This window comes from Scyliorhinus torazame, chromosome 22, assembly GCF_047496885.1.
Source record: "Scyliorhinus torazame isolate Kashiwa2021f chromosome 22, sScyTor2.1, whole genome shotgun sequence".
Taxonomy (NCBI): Eukaryota; Metazoa; Chordata; class Chondrichthyes; order Carcharhiniformes; family Scyliorhinidae; genus Scyliorhinus; species Scyliorhinus torazame.
In genome coordinates, this window is record NC_092728.1 from 30,760,070 (window position 1) to 30,780,646 (window position 20,577).

The 20,577-nt window shown below is 50.6% G+C and overlaps 1 protein-coding gene across 2 annotated transcripts in view; it reads right to left on the minus strand.

Moving 5' to 3' along the window:
- LOC140398986 (coiled-coil domain-containing protein 120-like) overlaps positions 1-20,577 on the minus strand; it is a 197,520-nt gene that overhangs the window by 89,519 nt on the left and 87,424 nt on the right. For both annotated transcript variants that reach the window (XM_072488013.1, XM_072488014.1), the window contains exon 6: positions 6,385-6,574. In XM_072488013.1, the coding sequence (XP_072344114.1) occupies positions 6,385-6,574 (190 nt within the window). The remainder of the gene's footprint in view (positions 1-6,384; positions 6,575-20,577) is intronic.

The window sequence follows — 20,577 nt, forward strand, 5'->3', positions numbered from 1 at the left end:
TCCTGTAATTACGGGTCCACCTCCGACTCCATGATACGCGACCAGATCATTTTCGGTGTTCAGTCGGACCCCCTACGCCAGCAGCTCCTCAAGGTAAAGCAGCTCACCCTAGCGACCGCCGTCGAGACCTGCGTGCTACATGAACACGCCACTAGTCGGTATTCCCACATCCAAGCGGCTGAAATGGCACGGCAAGGTCCCCACGAGGCAGAACGGGTCCAAGCAATCTAGCAACTCCAGGGCCTCAGCCTGGATGAGGGCGGCCATTTTGCACGCTTTTCGTGGACTCCCGCACTTGTGCGCACCGAACGAGGGGACGGCGACGTCGACGGACGTACTGCGCAGGCGAGCACCACGTATGACCGCACCGCGCATGCGCGGTGGCGCAGCGAACGTACTGACACTATAACGTGCGGCAACTGTGGCTCCGCCCACTTAAAGCGGCAATGTCCTGCCAAATCCCGACGATGGGGAAACTTGGCCACTATGCTGCTTTATGCAGATCAGCTCAGCCTGCCAACTCTTGTCGCTCTAGCCAGCCTCGTAGGAATGTCCGGGCCATTCAACCCACGGTCACCAAGCCCGATTCGGACCTGCTGTCCGATATTGACACCGAGGACCCGAAGGCACCTTTTCGAGTCGGTATCATTACAAAAAACAGGGTGTACCCGAAGCAAAGAATCCAGCCTCTATCGGTATAAAGCATCGATCCGGATGATGAGTGATGTGCCACCCTTACGGTCAACCGGTCCCAAATACGATTCGGCCTGGACACCGGTGCCTCCGCCAATCTCATTGTGTCTTTGTGTCAAACCAGCCGTCCTGCCACCAGCCAGCTATTAGATTATAATGGCAATGCCATTGCTGCCAGTGGCTCATGCCAACTTGAAGTGACGCACAGGTCACGCAAAGCCATCCTTCCCTTTGAAATCGTGGGCTCCTCGAAAGCCTCCCTGCTTGGCGCGCAGGCATGCAAGCTGTTAAACCTAGTTCAGAGAGTTCACTCTCTCTCTCCTGCTGACGCGTCTGCCTTTCAGGACACTGACTTCAGGGCGCAGCTCGACGCCATTATCAACCAGTACCACGACGTCTTCGAGGGCATGGGCACGCCTACAAGATTTTATTAAAACCGAATGCCACGCCTGTGGTACATGCACCTCGCAGGGTCCCAGCACCCCTTAAGGACTGCCTCAAGCAGCAGCTGTTGGACCTCCAGAACCAAGGAGTGATTTCCAAAGTCACGGAACCGACCGACTGGGTCAGTTCCATGGTATGTGTAAAAAAGCCTTCCGGCGAATTGAGTATTTGCATTGATCCCAAGGATCTAAATCGCAATATTATGAGAGCGCAATATCCAATTCCCAAGCACGAAGAGCTCATATGTGAGATGGCTCGCGCCAAGCTCTTTACCAAACTCGACGCCTCAAAAAGATTCTGGCAAATCCAGCTCGATAAATCCAGCAGGAAACTCTGCACATTTAACACCCCCTTTGGAAGATATTGTTACAACTGGATGCCGTTTGGGATCATCTCTGCATCAGACGTGTTCCATAGGATTATAGAACAAATGATGGAAGGTATTGAAGGTGTTCGCGTCTATGTCGATGACACAATCATAAGCATGTTAGTCGCCTCCAGCGCATATTCAGACATATACATGAGCATGTCCTCCGCCTCAACAGGGCCAAATGCTCTTTTGGTCAGACAGAACTTAAGTTCCTCGGGGATCACATCTCCCAATTGGGTGCGCAGCCGGATGCGGACAAGGTAGCTGCCATCACAGCTATGAAAACACCAGAGGACAAGAAGGCGGTCTCCGATTTCTGGGCATGGTCAATTTTTTAGGGAAATTCATTGCTAACCTCGCCTCTCATACCACGGCTCTCAGGAACCTGGTCAGGAAGACGACAGACTTCCAATGGCTCCCTGCCCACGAGCGCGAATGGAGGGAACTTAAGGCAAAACTGACCACGGCCCCGGTCTTAGCCTTCTTTGATCCAGCAAAGGAGACCAAAATTTCGACCGATGCCAGTCAATCCGGCATTGGGCAGTGCTCCTTCAATGTGATGAGGCCTCATCATGGCCCCCATTGCATATGCGTCACGTGCAATGACCCCCACGGAGCAGCGCTACGCGCAGATAGAAAAGGAGTGCCTGGGCCTTCTGACCGGTGTTGTTAAGTTTCACGATTATGTCTACGGACTTCCTCAATTCACCGTCGAGACCGACCATCGCCCGCTGGTCAATATAATACAGAAAGACTCGAACGACATGACGCCTCGCCTCCAGCATATTCTTCTCAAGCTCCGGCGATACAACTTCTAGCTGGTATACACCCCAGGCAAGGACCTCATCATTGCTGACGCTCTCTCCAGGGCAGTCAACACTCCATGTGACCCAGCGGGATTTGTCTGCCAGGTTGACGCCCATGTGGCATTCGTGGCCTCCAATCTACCTGCCTCGGATTAATGCCTCGTCCACATTCGGCGGCTGACCCCTTGCTACAGCGTGTCATGCGCCACCTAACGGACGGGTGGCTCAAGGGCCAATGCCCTCAGTTCTATAATGTCAGAGATGATCTGGCGGTAGTAGACGGGGTTCTTCTAAAACTGGACCACATTGTCATCCCGCATAGCATGCGCCAGCCTGTCCTGGAACAACTACACGAGGGCCACCTTGGCATGGAAAAGTGCCACCGACGGGCCCGAGAGGCAGTGCACTGGCCCGGCATTAATGCGGACATAGCCAACACAGTGCTCAACTGCCCCACTTGTCAGCGCTTCCAGCCAGCCCAACCACGTGAGACCCTGCAGCCCCATAAGTTGGTCACGTCACCATGGACCAAGGTGGGCATCGACCTATTCCACGCGCTGGGTAGAGTCTATGTCCTGATCGTGGACTACTTTTCGAATTACCCAGAGGTGATACGGTTGCACGACCTCACCTCGTTTGCAGTCATTCGTGCATGCAAAGAAACCTTTGCTCGACACGGCATCCCGCTCACGGAAATGTCGGACAATGACCCCTGCTTTGCCAGCCAAGAATGGTCCAACCTTGCCAGGCGGTACAAATTTGGCCATGTGACGTTCAGTCCCCTGTGCCCCCAATCCAACGGCAAAGCAGAGAAGGGAGTACATATCGTCAAACGGCTCCTATGCAAGGCTGCCGATGCTGGGTCTGATTTTTACCTTGCCTTGCTGGCCTATCGCTCCGCCCCACTGTCCACTGGCCTGTCGCCAGCCCAATTACTCCTGAGTCGCACCCTGAAGACGACGGTGCCGTCCATCCATGTCCTAGACCTCGACCACGTTCCGGTCCTTCGCCGGATGCAGCTGTCTCGTGCACAGCACAAGGCGGCTCATGACTCCCGTGCAGCTGATCTCCCTGCTCTGGCTCCAGTTGACAACATCCGCATCCATCTTCCAGATGGTGGATGGTCTGCAACCGCTGTTGTCCTTCGGCAGGTGGCCCCCTGTTCGTCTTGTTCATCTACCGGATGGCTCGATTCTGCGTCGCAATTGACACGCCCTTCGTCTCGCTCCACGCTCGCCACGTGATCCTCCACTATCGCCTCGCCCTCCTGCTGACCCTGCCACGGACTATGCAGAGCTCCCTGTCACACTGCCTCCCCCTGACTTTGACGCAGTCCAGCCCGCTCCTGAACTCATCTCGACCCACCCTTGAGGCGGTCAACCAGAACTCGTCGCCCACCTCAGGAGACTAAATTTCTGAACTTTTCGAATTTATGGACTCTCTGAATTGTTTTGTTGCTTTGTTTGATCGTTTCCCTGGTTTGTATATAGTGTTGATCTCGTTACTCTTGTTGCATACTGCTTCTCTGCACCAGGCACCTTCCCATGTAAATAGCTTAGTTCTCATGTACGTAGTCCTGTAAATATATCTTCGCACCCCACACATTATTTATTGCCACACACATACATTTTTTATAAAAGGGGGGGATGTCATAATATACACCAGTATATCATGGTGCAGACGCACACACTGATGGACGCACAGCAAGACCAATCAACACACACAAAACCGCAGCCAATCACCAGTTAGAGCACACTCACTGTATAGACAGAGGGCATCAGAGTTCCCGCTCATTCGGGATGCAGCCTCTCAGAAGGACAGAGCTTACAGCTTACAGCACAGATCTTCACCATGTGCTGAGTGCATAGAGTGGTTAGGACAGGCACACGTCTTTAGTTTAATCTAATATCGTGTTAACCCACAGTGAAAGTATGTTCAACAGTTTCTAGCTTTATAAAATAGTGTTGCACTATTTTAAGTGTTGGTGGCCTGTATGTGTCCCACGGATCCAGAGCACCCACCATCCACACTCAGTTCTCCTCCAGGTTGAACAAGCGCACAGACTGGAGACTTCAATGTCCATCATCAAGAGGGGCTCGGTAGTACCACCACAGACTGCGCTGGCCAGGTCCTAAAGGACACAGCTGCTAGACTGGGACTGGTGGTGGGGGAACCAATAAGAGGGGCAAACATACTTGACCTCATCCGGGGCAGCACGGTGGCGCAGTAGGTTAGCCCTGTTGCCTCACAGCATCGAAGTCCCAGGTTCGATCCCGGCTCTGGGTCACTGTCTGTGGAGTTTGCACATTCTCCCCATGTTTGCGTGGGTTTCGCCCCCACAACCCAAAGATGTGCAGGGTAGGTGGATTGGCCACGCTAAATTGCCACTTAATTGGAAAAAGTGAATTGGGTACACTAAATTTATACAAAAAAAAAACTTGACCTCATCCTCACCAACCTGCCTGCTGCAAATGCACCCGTCCATGTCAGCATCGGTCGAAGTGACCCCCAAAACCCTGTGTTACTGACTGTATCTCTACTGATGTTAATCCAGCTTCCACACACTGTCACTCAGTAACCCCTCTCCCCCCCAGCACCTTGTGTTACTGACTATCTCTACTGATGTTAATCCAGCTCCCTCACACTGTCACTCAGTAACCCCTCTCCCCCAGCACCCTGTATTACTGACTGTATCTGTACTGATGTTAATGCAGCTCCCTCACACTGTCACTCAGTAACCCCTCTCCCCCAGCACCCTGTGTTACTGACTGTATCTGTACTGATGTTAATCCAGCTCCCTCACACTGTCACTCAGTAACCCCTCTCCCCCCAGCACCCTGTGTTACTGACTGTATCTCTACTGATGTTAATCCAGCTCCCTCACACTGTCACTCAGTAACCCCTCTCCCCCAGCACCCTGTGTTACTGACTGTATCTGTACTGATGTTAATCCAGCTCCCTCACACTGTCACTCAGTAACCCCTCTCCTCCAGCACCCTGTGTTACTGACTGTATCTCTACTGATGTTAATCCAGCTCCCTCACACTGTCACTCAGTAACCCCTCTCCCCCAGCACCCTGTGTTACTACCTGTATCTCTACTGATGTTAATCCAGCTCCCTCACACTGTCACTCAGTAACCCCTCTCCCCCAGCACCCTGTGTTACTGACTGTATCTGTACTGATGTTAATCCAGCTCCCTCACACTGTCACTCAGTAACCCCTCTCCCCCCAGCACCCTGTGTTACTGACTGTATCTCTACTGATGTTGATCCAGCTCCCTCACACTGTCACTCAGTAACCCCTCTCCCCCAGCACCCTGTGTTACTGACTGTATCTGTACTGATGTTAATCCAGCTCCCTCACACTGTCACTCAGTAACCCCTCTCCCCCCCAGCACCCTGTGTTACTGACTGTATCTGTACTGATGTTAATCCAGCTCCCTCACACTGTCACTCAGTAACCCCTCTCCTCCAGCACCCTGTGTTACTGACTGTATCTCTACTGATGTTAATCCAGCTCCCTCACACTGTCACTCAGTAACCCCTCTCCCCCAGCACCCTGTGTTACTACCTGTATCTCTACTGATGTTAATCCAGCTCCCTCACACTGTCATTCAGTAACCCCTCTCCCCCAGCACCCTGTGTTACTGACTGTATCTGTACTGATGTTAATCCAGCTCCCTCACACTGTCACTCAGTAACCCCTCTCCCCCCAGCACCCGGTGTTACTGACTGTATCTCTACTGATGTTAATCCAGCTCCCTCACACTGTCACTCAGTAACCCCTCTCCCCCAGCACCCTGTGTTACTGACTGTATCTGTACTGATGTTAATCCAGCTCCCTCACACTGTCACTCAGTAACCCCTCTCCCCCAGCTCCCTGTGTTACTGTCTGTATCTCTACTGATGTTAATCCAGCTCCCTCACACTGTCACTCAGTAACCCCTCTCTCCCAGCACCCTGTGTTACTGACTGTGTCTGTACTGATGTTAATCCAGCTCCCTCACTCTACCACTCAACTACTCCTCTGCCATGTGCTGTGTCTGCCGTTAGCCGTACACGTTTGATACCTTGGGGGAAGTGGGAAATTCTCTGGATTTCCGTCGGTTTGTCGTCCGGCAATTTCCGCTGTTGATGATTGTGCTTCCGCCGCACTCGCTGCTCTCCTGCCAATGCTGTCCTGACAGCCAGCGTCGGACTGGCATTGGCAATTCGTCCCTGTAGCTCAAACCGGTGCTCGAGATCCCAGAGCCCCACGTCCTGAGGGAGTTCAAGACACACAGAATGAATAGTCATCAGGCGGCGCATCATTCAAATTCCATCTCCATCCCAGGCTGTCGGGATTCAGCAACCCTTCCCCCTCCCCAGTATCCCCAGCCCAGAGAATACTGACTGTACATTTCTCCCCTGGTTGCACAGGGCAGCATCACAGCAGATATCCAACCTCCTTCTGCTAGAGGATTTTTACAGGCTCAACACATCCCTTCTTCTTTCCCCGGTACAGACACTGTCAGGAATGCAGAGACAGCAGATAGTACCCATGCAAAATTTAGTGGAGCCACACTACACGGGATCACATCACAGCTGGGTATCTGTGATTCGAGATATAAACCTCAAATTACTCCCAATACAAATTCCAGTCTGCAACTCACTCCTGGCTATCAATTAGTCTTTATTCAAACCGCACAACATCCCTCGATTAGATTCCAGTCTGTTAATCACTCCTGGGTTTCTGCTATTCTACACATAGACCAGCCCGAACCCCTCGATTAGATTCTAGTCTGTAACTCACTCCTGGATATCTATTATTATATAGATATAAACCACCCCAAACACTTCAATTAGTTTCCAGTCTGTAAATCACTCCCGCATGTTATTCTATATATAAACCACTCCAAACCCCTCTCTTAGATTCCAGTCTGTAACTCACTCCTGGGTATCTGTTATTCTAGAGATAAAACAGCCAGAACCTCTTGATTAGATTTCAGCCTGTAACTTACTCCCAGGTATCTGATATTCTATATATAAACCACCCCAAACCCCTTGATTAGATTCCAGTCTGTAACTCACTCCCGTGTATCTGATATTCTATATATAAACCACCCCAAACCCCTCGATTAGATTCCAGTCTGTAACTCACTCCCGGGTATCTGTTATTCTATATATAAACCACCCCAAACCCCTCGATTAGATTCCAGTCTGTAACTCACTCCCGGATATCTGTTATTCTATATATAAACCACCCCAAACCCCTCGATTAGATTCCAATCTGTAACTCACTCCCGGGTATCTCTTATTCTATATATTGTAGCCACCTGAGTTGGCCAAGTCCCGATTTAAAATGGCGAACGGCAAAGGCTGAAGGGAAATTCAGCCAACACAGGCAGAAACCAGCAGGTGCAAGTTTGCTGTGTATTTAACTCTGCAAAGGCCCAGACAGCATCGATACTAGTAGCCACCTGCATAATAATGTAGCAACCATCTACATACTAATAAGCAATCCCCGGGAACAAGAGCAACATTTGGGACAAACAAGCCTAAGCCAGACTCCCCGGCGCCAGCAGGAGCCAACACAAAAGAGGTTAACGGACACCTCAAGATCGCCCATCGATCAGGGAACCGCTCCAGTATTGGAGAAATCGAACCACGCGATTGGAACGAAGTCCAGTCACCTAGAACCAGGTACAGGGTCCGCCCCGAAAGGCGGGAAGCCCTTGGGGACTATAAAGTTAAGCCCCAAGTTCAAATCGGCCCCTCTTCTTCCTGACCGGGTCACCCTGCAACGCGAACCAACATTGACCGTGACCGGTCCAGTGGCCGCCGAGAGATCGTAAGTCTTAACTCAACGCTCGCTACGAGATAGGCGCTCCCAGCTATCAATCCGTACCAACTTCAAATCCCGCAGACTCAGAACCCGAATGAAAGGCCATTTGTTTTCCTGACCTGGTGGGCCAGTCCGAAGCTAAGTATAGGCCTGTTAGTTGTAGAAGTAGCTTAGACGTAGAATTTGTGCATGAGTAGCGATTACTGTGTGTAATAAATGTGCTTTGATTTAAATCTTACTAATCGGTGTATTGAGTTATTGGTCATTACTCAAACTTGAACCTCGTGGCGGTATCATAAAGATACCTGGCGACTCGAGAGCAAAGGTTATAAAACAGAGCCAAGTGAACCAACCAAAAGTTAGCAACATATTACTGGCGACTTTCTGATGGGACCCAAAGTAGAAGTGGCTTCACCACTCCGGGAGAACCCATAAATTTGAATTAGAGATCCAATTGGGAACAGAAAACCACAAGTGTTCAAGGAGTTCTGACCAATCCTCATAATTCGGAAGTGTGAGGAAGAACTTAAGAATCTTGGGTCGTCCCGAAGGGGCAGAGGGAGCGGACGTTGGGGCGTATGTGAGCATGGTGCTCCATACCTTAATGGGAGCTGAGGCCCCGACGGGCCCCCTGGAAGTGGAGGGAGCGTATCGAGTCCTCGTGAGAAGACCAAAGGCAGGAGAAATACCTCGAGCAATAGTGGTGAGGTTCCACCGCTACAGGGAGATGGTCCTGAGATGGGCGAAAAAGACACGGAGCAGCAGGTGGGAGAACGCGGTGATCCGCGTGTATCAGGATTGGAGTGCGGAGGTGGCGAGAAGGAGGGCGAGTTTCAATCATCATAGAATTTACAGTGCAGAATCGGGTTGCTGCTGCTAAGGGGAAGGGGAGCTGTTACGGGATGGGATGGTCGGGACGGGAGGGCGCCGTCGGGGGGAAAAGCGGGTGCGTGGGAACCGGGTGAGGAGCTGGTCTAAAAAAGGGGATGGCTAGTCGACGAGGGGGGGGGTAAAGAGCCCCCCAACCCGGTTGATCACGTGGAATGTGAGAGGGTTGAACGGGCCGATTAAGAGGGCAAGGGTACTTGCGCACCTAAAGAAGCTAAAGGCAGACGTGGTCACGCTTCAGGAGACGCACCTGAAACTGGCGGATCAGGTCAGATTAAGGAAAGGATGGGTGGGACAGGTATTCCACTCGGGCTTGGATGCGAAAAATAGAGGGGTGGCAATACTGGTGGGGAAACGGGTATTGTTTGAGGCAAAGAACATAGTGGCGGACAGTGGGGGTAGATACGTGATGGTGAGTGGCAGACTGCAAGGTGAGGCGGTGATGCTGGTGAATGTATATGCCCCGAACTGGGATGACGCAACTTTATGAAGCGTATGTTGGGGCACATCCCGGACCTGGAGATGGGAAAGTTGGTAATTGGGGGGGGCGGGGGACTTCAACACGGTGCTGGACCCAGGGCTGGACCGGTCCAGATCTAGGACCGGGAGGAGGCCGGCAGCGGCCAAGGTGCTTAAGGGCTTTATGGAGCAGATAGGAGGAGTGGATCCCTGGAGATTTACTAGGCCAAAGAGTAAAGAGTTTTCCTTCTTCTCCCATGTCCACAAAGTGTACTCCCGGATAGACTTCTTTGTCCTGGGAAGGGCGCTGATCCCGAAGGTGGCAGGAACGGAGTATTCGGCTATAGCCATTTCAGATCATGCCCCACATTGGGTAGATCTGGAAGTAGGAGAGGAAAAGGAACAGCGCCCACTCTGGAGATTAGATATGGGACTGTTGGCGGACGAGGGGGTATGTGTAAGGGTGAGGGGATGTATTGAAATGTACCTAGAGATTAATGATGACGGAGAGGTCCAGGTGGGAGTGGTCTGGGAGGCGCTGAAGGTGGTGGTTAGAGGGGAGCTGATCTCCATAAGGGCCCATAAAGGGAAACAAGAGGGTAAAGAAAGGGAGAGATTGTTGCGGGAGATTTTGAGGGTGGATAGGCAATATGCGGAGGCTCCAGATGAAGGGCTATACAGGGAAAGACGGAGATTGCACACGGACTTTGACTTGTTGACCACGGGTAAGTCGGAGGCACAATGGAGGAAGGCACAGGGAGTGCAGTATGAATATGGAGAGAAGGCGAGCCGGCTGCTGGCCCAACAACTTAGGAAGAGGGGGGCGGCGAGAGAGATCGGAGGGGTTAGAGACGAGGAGGGAAATATGGAACGGGGAGCGGAGAGGGTGAACGGGGTGTTTAAGGTATTTTACGAGAGGCTATATAAGGCTCAACCCCCGGAAGGGAAAGAGGGAATGATGCGTTTCCTAGGCCAGCTGGAGTTCCCGAAGGTTGAGGAACAGGAGATGACAGGACTGGGAGCGCAGATTGAGATGTAGGAGGTGGTAAAAGGAATTGGGAACATGCGGGCAGGGAAGGCCCCGGGACCGGATGGGTTCCCGGTGGAGTTCTATAGGAAATACGTGGACCTGCTGGCCCCACTTCTGACGAGAACCTTTAATGAGGCTAGGGAAAGGAGGACACTACCCCCCGACGATGTCGGAGGCGACGATATCGCTGATCCTGAAAAGAGACAAAGACCCGCTGCAGTGCGGGTCATACAGGCCTATCTCCCTCTTGAACGTAGATGCCAAGCTTTTGGCCAAGGTGATGGCGACGAGGATAGAGGACTGTGTCCCTGGGGTGGTGCATGATGATCAAACCGGGTTTGTTAAAGGGAGGCAATTGAATGCTAATATACGGAGGCTGCTGGGGGTGATGATGATGCCCCCACCGGAGGGGGAGGCGGAGATAGTGGTGGCGATGGATGCAGAGAAAGCATTTGATAGAGTGGAGTGGGACTACCTGTGGGAAGTACTGAAGAGATTTGGATTTGGAGAGGGGTTCATTAGATGGGTTCAGCTCCTGTACAGGGCCCCGGTGGCAAGTGTGATTACAAATAGGCAACGATCTGACCACTTCCGACTATATAGGGGTACAAGACAGGGATGTCCCCTGTTCCCGTTACTGTTTGCATTGGCAATTGAGCCACTGGCCATAGCGCTGAGGGGCTCCAGGAAGTGGAGGGGGGTACTTAGAGGAGGAGAAGAGCATCGGGTGTCATTATACGCGGATGATTTGTTGTTGTATGTCGCGGACCCAGTGGAGGGGATGCCTGAGATAATGCAGACACTCAGGGAGTTTGGAGAATTTTCAGGATATAAATTGAATATGGGGAAGAGTGAGCTGTTTATGATGCACCCCGGGGAACAGGGCAGGGGAATAGACGATTTACCGTTGAGGAAGGTAACAAGGGATTTCCGGTATTTGGGGATCCAGGTGGACATGAACTGGGGAACCTTGCATAAGTTTAACTTGGCACGACTGGTAGAGCAGATGGAAGAGGACTTTAGGAGGTGGGACATGGTGCCCCTGTCATTGGCGGGCAGGGTGCAGGCGGTTAAAATGGTGGTTCTTCCAAGGTTTCTTTTTGTGTTCCAGTGCCTCCCTGTACTGATTACAAAGGCCTTTTTAAAAAAAGTGGACAAGAGTATTATGAGCTTTGTGTGGGCTGGAAAGACCCCAAGAGTAAAGCAGCGCAGTAGGGACAGAGGGGGACTGGCACTGCCGAGTCTAAGTGATTATTATTGGGCCGCCAACGTGTCAATGATATGTAAGTGGATGAGGGAAGGGGAAGGAGCGGCGTGGAAAAGACTGGCGATGGCGTCCTGTAGGGGAACTAGCCTAAAAGCACTGGCGACGGCGCCGTTGCCGTTCTCCCCGAAAAAATACACCACAAACCCAGTGGTGGTGGCAACTCTGAAAATTTGGGGGCAGTGGAGACGACATAAGGGAGTGACGGGTGCCTCAGTATGGTCCCCGATAAGGAACAATCATATGTTCGTCCCGGGAAGGATAGATGGGGAATTTAAATCTTGGCAGCGAACAGGAATTGCGAAATTGAAGGACTTGTTCTTAGACGGGACGTTCGCGAGTCTGGGAGCACTGACAGAAAAATATAGGCTGCCACCTGGGAATGCATTTCGCTATATGCAAGTGAGGGCATTTGTGAGGCAACAGGTGAGGGAATTTCTGCAGCTCCCGGCGCAAGAGATCCAGGACAGAGTGATTTCAGGGGCATGGGTGGGTGATGGTAGGGTGTCAGATATATATATAGGGAAATGAGAGACGAGGGGGAGACGATGGTAGAGGAGCTGAAGGGAAAATGGGAGGAGGAGCTGGGGGAAGAGATAGAGGAGGGGCTGTGGGCAGATGCCCTAAGTAGGGTAAACTCTTCATCCTCGTGTGCCAGGCTCAGCCTGATACAATTCAAGGTTCTACACAGGGCGCATATGACTGGAGCAAGGCTGAGTAGATTTTTTGGAGTGGAGGATAGGTGCGGGAGGTGCGCGGGAAGCCCGGCGAACCACACCCACATGTTCTGGTCATGTCCGGTATTGCATGGGTTCTGGGTGGGTGTGGCAAAAGCGATTTCAAAGGTGGTAGGGGTCCGGGTCGAACCAGGCTGGGGGTTGGCTATATTTGGGGTTGCAGATGAGCCGGGAGTGCAGGAGGCGAGAGAGGCTGATGTTTTGGCCTTTGCGTCCCTAGTAGCCCGGCGAAGGATTCTACTTATGTGGAAAGAAGCTAAACCCCCGGGCGTGGATGCCTGGATAAACGACATGGCAGGGTTCATAAAATTGGAGCGGATAAAGTATGCACTAAGAGGTTCGGCTCAAGGGTTCACCAGGCGGTGGCAATCGTTCCTCGACTATCTCGCAGAGCGATAAGGGAAAATAGGAAAGGTAGCAGCAGCAACCCGGGGGGGGGAGGACTCATTTGGGTCCTCAGGGGTTTTATGTGTGTGTTTATATATTAGTTATTTATATTAGATTTTACGAAGTTACTATTTTAGTTACTATTTCTTTTGTTTCTTATTTTGTTGTTGGCAGTTGCCGTTAGTTAGCATATTATTTATTTAAAAAACGATCAATGTATATATTATTACAAAGTTGTAAAATGGGAAATTTTTGTTTTTGTTTGATCGAAAAACTTTAATAAAATATATATTTTTTAAAATAATAATAATTCGGAAGTGTGTGTATGCATGCGTAACTAACATGACTATAAGGTAAACGGATAGATTTTTTGTTGCGACAAAACTGTCGGGGGTTTGTACTTCGGAAATTAGCGAAAGCCGTACCCGTATTTACAGCACCGCCTTCGCTCCCCTGTTCCAAATTTAAAAGAAGCATTCGGACAAGAAAGATGATAATGCAGGCTATGCAGCGCCTCATGAACCTAGAGGAATTTGCGGTCGCAGCGACCAGCAGCAGTAGAGTAGGACAGTGTCCCGTGTGGGAGGAAGAAATTAGGAAGTACCTCAAAGAGAAAGGATGGCCCCTTTGGAGCGAATTCTGTAGCAATGAGGAAACAGGTCCCGGGAGTATAGGACATACTTGGTGGGAGAACCTGAGCGAGATTCACAAGAAGAGCTTAGGGAAAGCTCGCTAGCCGATGGCAATCGTGTCCTGCTTGGCACAGTTGCGAGGCACAGAGGAGGTCGTTAGGATGCTCCGGAAAGAGATAGAAGGCATACATCAAATGAGCAAGGTCAATGTTAGTGAGGTAGAAAGAGAGAATATAGAGTTAAGGAGGAAGTTGGCAGCAAAAGACGGAAAGGTGGATGATGCCAAGTGGGCACACCAGTCTTGTCTGGCGCACCTAAGCAGCCTCCAGTCCCAGTATTAAAAGGATTATCAGGACACGCAAAGTGCAGTCCTGGTACGTGAAGAAACCGAGAAGCAGGTAGAAGCATTGCAGAGGCAGTGAAGTGACCTGAAGGCAGCGTTAAGAGCACTCCATGCTGCCACCATGGGTAAATGAAGGAAAGAACAGCCCCCCACAAAAGTCACAGGAGTGTTACAACTGTGGACAGTTTGGACACTTTGCAAGAGAATGCAATGCCCCACAAAAGCCACAGAGAGCCCAGCAGACGGGCACTCTAAGTAGGAATAAGACAGAGCCCATACATAGTGTGAGCACTCGTTCAGATCAGACGGACCTGACCGGAACGGACTGACGGTGTTCGGGCTCCCCCAGTTACCGGTAGTTGCAGTGAAAATTCGGGGACAGCCCATCGAGTTTCTCTGGGACACAGGAGGGTCCCGCACCACAATAAATTCCTCCACCATGTTCCAAAAGGACACGTGGCCCACTACAGCTACTCACAGCACGGACACATCACAGCCCCTGTACCCATTCAAATCCCTCAGCGGCTTTACAGGCCACTCACAGCAGGGACACATCACAGCCCCTGTACCCATTCAAATCGGTAACATCACCACCAAGCACCCCGTAGTTTTAGTTGACCTGCCCCACACAGCAGAACACATTCTGGGAATAGTCTTGATGAATTCCCACAATCTATCATTTGATCCAGTCAACCAGTGTGTCTGGAAAATGGCAAAATCTGCAAGAGCCTCCGCAACGCTCACAATAGGAGAATACGCCAACAAAATCAGCGCTGTAAAAACGGAACGGCATTCACGACCCACAAGCACGACTGTGGACGGATGGCTGGTTCCGTACAAATCACAGGACCTGACCCAAGACCCCAAAAACAGTATGGATTTCCCCAAGAGGCAGAGGGAGAAATCGCAAAGGTAATAGAAAGCTTATTAGAGCAGGGCGTACTTAGATCAGTAGCCTCCACTAATAATGCCCCGATTTTGGCCAGTGAGAAAGCCCGATGGATCATGGCGACTGACCATCGATTACCGGGAACTCAACAAAATCACCCCCGCAGCAGCCCCCACAGTAGCAACAAGTCCCGAGATCATGCTCAAGCAGGGACTCAATTCCCGATTCTTTACGGTTTTGGATATCAGTAATGGATTCTGGTCCATTCCGTTGGCAAAAGCGTGCTAATACAAATTTGCCTTCACCTTTAAAAACCAACAGTACACGTGGACATGCCTTCCACAAGGATTCCACAACTCCCCCTCCATTTTCCACCCACAGCTGGCAAATGGTTTAGCCAAATTTTCTCGCCCCGAATGTCTGGTCCAGTACGTAGATGACCTACTACTGCAGACAGACACCAAGGAAGAGCACATTGAGCTTCTGTCCGAACTCCTGGAACTCTTACACTCAATTGGTTGTAAAGTTAACCCCAAAAGGGCCCAGATTTTGGAAGATAAGGTGATATATTTGGGTACAATTATTACACATGGTAAACGCGAGATCGAGCGCAAAACAATTGACTCGATTGCTAAATTCCCCACAACGTTTCAGCCCTCCGGTCGTTTTTAGGACTGGTTGGCTACTGCCGAATCCACATTGACGGATTCGCCAGCAAGGCAGCACCCCTCTCAGACCTCCTAAAGAAAGGAGCCCCCTGGGAATGGCTTCCGCAGCATACGGATGCTGTGGATGCGTTGACGCAAGCACTCATAGCAGCCCCCGCACTACAAGTTCCAGACCCGCTTTCCCCTACGCGATAGAGGTAGCAAGCACAAAACCCTTTCGGCCGTGCTCCTTCAGGAACGGCACGAACAGTTAAGGCCCATGGCTTACGCCTCCAGAGTTTTAGATGCTGTGGAGCCTATGAAAGGCACCTGCTCGCAGTATTCTGGGCAGTACAGTATTTTTCGTACATTACCGGACTGAACCCCATCACCATCCTCACGGAACACACCCCCACCCTACTTTTAATGGATGGACGACTCAAGGACGGTACAGTTAGTCAGATTAGAGCAGCGAGATGGACCCTTCTTTTGCAGGGACAGGACATCACTGTTAAAAGGACAAAGACCCACACTTTTTTAGCCGACAACCTACAGTACCCTGGAACCCCCCACGAATGTGATATCATCTTTCCACACCACAACACAGGCCCCTTTATTGCTAAAACATCCCCCAGAAAGATAGGCAGTTCAACCCAGAGCCCCCAGCACACAGACACGTGCGAACCCATAAAGAAAAATGTGGATGGATCTTCCACAGTATTAGAAGGGAAGCGCATAACAGGATGCGGTATTTATGTCGAGGACGCGCAGGGACACGCCCTAGAAGAAATAGCAATAAACCTTCCAGGACACTTAGGCGCGCAGGCAGCAGAGCTTGCGGCCATCGCATATGGAACACCCAGATTCCTTCCCCAGCCCAGTAGACATATACTCGGACAGCCTCTATGTCTGTAACAGCCTTATGGAATTCCTACCCCTGTGGAAAGCAAGAGGATTTGTTTCCGCAGACGGAAAACCCCTCCCCTCAGCCCCATTGCTCCATCACATCTTAGAGAGAGCACAGAACAGGACTTTTGGTATAGTCAAAGTTCGTAGTCACCATCGTTCCTCCCCCCCTGGAAAAGTAAAAGCCGACGCACTGGCTAAAGCAGGTTCCAGGCATGAATATTTTTGGACACCCCCCCGAAAGGTCCAGGGTCCCAGGTACGATTCCATCTTGGGTCACTGTCTTGCGGAGTCTGCACGTCCTCCCCGTGTGTGCGTGGGTTTCCTCCGGGTGCTCCGGTTTCCTCCCACAGTCCAAAGATGTGCAGGTTGGGTGGATTGGCCATGGTAAATTGCCCTTAGTCTCCAAAATTGCCCTTAGTGTTGGGTGGGGTTACTGGGTTATGGGGATAGGGTGGAGGTGTTGACCTTGGGTAGGGTGCTCTTTCCAAGAGCCGGTGCAGACTCGATGGGCCGAATGGCCTCCTTCTGCACTGTAAATACTATGAAAGCGCACCAGTGAATGCAATTCAGGTCTCGCAGACTAAGATCGAGGATCTAGTGCAGGCCCAGAAGCAGGACAGCAATCTCAAGGAGATTTTGAAAGGAAATTATCCAGCCCCTTATGATAGGTTTAGAAATGCACTGACCACACATGACAGTGTGGTGTTAAAAGTCACCCTTTACGTGGTTCCTGAACAGGACAGGAATCAACTGATTTGTTTATTCCATGACAGTCATGGACATCAGCGAATCAATCCCACTACAGCCCACCTCAGGCAGCTCTGCTGGTGACCGAGTTTAAAAGACAATGTAAATCACTACATTGAGAATTGTCTTATCTGCGCCCAGTATAATCCGTACAGATACGCCAAAAAGGCTCAGCTCAGTCACACCCGACCCGTTAATGGCCCCTGGACTAACCTCCAGATTGATTTTATAGGACCATTGTAGGAATGTAGGAATGGTTATAAATATGTACTCGTGGTGATAGACATGTTTACCAAATGGGTGGAAGCATTCCTATCCAGAACGAACACGGCAAAGACCACAGCCAAGATTTTAACCCACCACATCTTTACAAGATGGGGACTCTCCCGCAGCATTGAATCCGACCAAGGTTCCCATTTTACGGGACATGTCATGAAAAACGTCCTCACGATATTTGGCATTACCCAAAAATTCCACATTGCATACCAACCCCAGTCAAGTGGTATCATGGGGCGCATGAATCAGACACTAAAATCCACCCTCAGAAAAATGGTCCAGCAAAACAACACCACTTGGGATTCGGTCCTCCCTTTTGCGCTGATGTTTTTGCGAAATACAGTTTCAACTTCTCCAAGTTACACCCCACACACCCTCATGACCGGACGCCACATGAAAGGCACAGAATTTTTATTAGGCTTAGACTTGACCAGCCCCAAAGTGATGGCCCTCACACACGAGAACACAGTAGAACAATTAGTGGAGGATGTTAAAACGGCTCAGCTAGCAGCCGCAGTGAAATTGGGCACAAGAAAGAAACAGAGCAAGGCCTGTTTCGATAAGACAGTACATGCGACTGAGTTCAGTGTAGGACAGCAAGTCATGCTCTCCGTATACAACCCCAGCATATTCCTGTCACCAAAGTACTCGGGTCCGTACTCCATTGCGGACAAAGTAAGCCCTTCCCTCTACAAAATAAAGTACCCCAACGGAAAGACTGCGTGGTTCCATATCAACCAGCTGAAGGCATATGGAACACAGTCTAACCACTCACACCACGTCATGCTCGACGCAGCACACCACACCCCGCCCACAGCCAACGTAACCCTATCATCCCCCAATACGTCCTGCCCAGCCACGGACTCAACCTCGACTCCACCCCCGAAATATACACTCCACCCCGGAACGCCCACAGACAGCAGCAGCAGCGACAGCGACTGTGACTCGGACACTAGCCACAGCACGCCTCCCTACTATCCCCATGCAACAGGACCCACACCCAGCGATTCTGAGCACGATTCGAGTGATCCCTTCATGATCACTTTCCTAAACAAACCCCACCACCGACCACCGAACTACACTGACGACCCCGATTCCGTCCCCACACAACTAGACACCACCTATTGGCACAGAGATAATTCGTACAGACTCGTCCGGAATGACGAGAGCGATCCCAGATCACACCATTCAGCCCTATCAGCCCTGATGCACTCGAGAGTTTGGCATCCGGGAGAAGATGACAACCTTGAGTCTGACTCCCAAAACGAGAACCCCTTTGCGACCCTGTTCGCAACCGATAACTGAGGTGTCCAGATGATGTTTTAAAAGGAACCGCTTGGGAGAAAACGGTGTCCTTTCTGATGGAACCTGCAGCATGTTTTATGTTGTTTGTAATGTTTTGTTAAATGTTGTATGTTCGACCGGAAAAAAACATTTTCACGGCCCCACAACACCACCGTTCTGACGCCCACTGGCAGTCAGAGAAACTAGTTTGTCCCGGACGCTAGTTCAGCGGAACTAGTTTGTCCACAGCGACTTGTTAATGTCCCAGACGCCAGTTCAGAGGAACTCGTCTGTCAACGGAAACACAGACCCCCGTTCGTAACTGCTCTTCTGGTTCGAGGAAGGAACCAATACGACAACCCCCCACGATGACTACATTTCTTGCCCGTTCTTGTCGATTGCTCAGGCAGTGGAGAAACGGCATTGGGACCCGCCCTGCCCGGGGACTCCATCCAACACTTACCCGTCGCGGCCCATACGCACCTCATTTTGGAAAATTTGGTTCAAAAAGTTGTGTTTTGTTTCAGGTAACCCTGAGGTTGCCAACCACATGCTATTTACATCCTGAAACATTTGGATGGTAAATTGCACAGTCTGCGAGACGGCTCGCACTGGTTCATTATCTGTATGTGTGTCCTGTCCTGAAATTAGGTTTTTAAAATAAAAAATGAGGGAGTCACACATAGTGACCAATTATAAAGGGAGTAATTGGCACTAAAGGACAGACAGGATATCGTACGAGATAGTAATAACAGGTAGTTATTAATAATGGTAGTAACAGACACTATGCTTGATCACACAGAACTCCAGAAGCTCCAGGACCGGAGAAGAGAAGTGAAAGAAGAAGAACCATGAGGACATCCTCCGCGTGGCTCATCGTTATAATGGATATTTCATAGATCATAGAATTTACAGTGCGGAAGGAGGCCATTCAGCCCATCGAGTCTGCACCGGCTCTTGGAAAAAGCACCCTACCCAAGGTCAACACCTCCACCCCATCCCCACAACCCATCACTCAGGGCAATTTGTCATGGCCAATCCACCTAACCTGCACATCTTTGGACTGGTTTGGACTTGGATTTGGTTGCGCGCGAACGCGAACCCCCTGACCTCAACTCCCCCAGCAGTTAATGATTCACTCCCCCACAGTACCCAGAGCCCAGTCACAAGCGACACCACACCATCTTGGTGTGACAGGTTTATAACCTGGTACTCCCTGTCCTACGTGATAGAATCCCTATTGGTATTGGCGTGCAGACTATTCGTCTGAGAAAATGGAGAAGGAGAGCGTACCGCGCTCGAACCCCGGTATATAGAATAAGATCCCCTATTTTCTGATACGACCAGACCCCGACCCCCGCGATCTATAATAAAGAGCATCCATTTGCGTTTTGTTGTAAATAAAGAAATGTTCATGAGCAATTGTACAATCCTGAGCTTGACTGCCAAGCCAGGAAAATGTGGAAAAAACTGCTATGATTTTGTTTGTCTGGTTCAGGAAGTTATTGAGATGAAATATTTGAGTGAGTGTAGTTTATTAAGGATAGTTAGAGGTTCCCACTTTTTTTGTTTTGTAATGCATGTCCCTGTTTGACATAGCGCCCCTCAGAATTGTTAGTTAAAATATCTTTGCATAGTTATGGTCAGTGTAGAGGCCATCGAAGAGTGCTCGCCGGTTCAGGGAATGGAAAGCAATGCAGTTATATGATCCTTCACGCCTCGCGTTAGGATCACAAGGAAGGAGTGTAGCCACCTGAGTTGGCCAAGTCCCGATTTAAAATAGCGAACGTCAAAGGCTGAAGGGAAATTCAGCCAACACAGGCAGAAACCAGCAGGTACAAGTTTGCTGTGTATTTAACTCTGCAAAGGCCCAGACAGCATCGATACTAGCAGCCATCTTCATAATAATGTAGCAACCATCTACATACTAATAAGCAATCCCTGGGA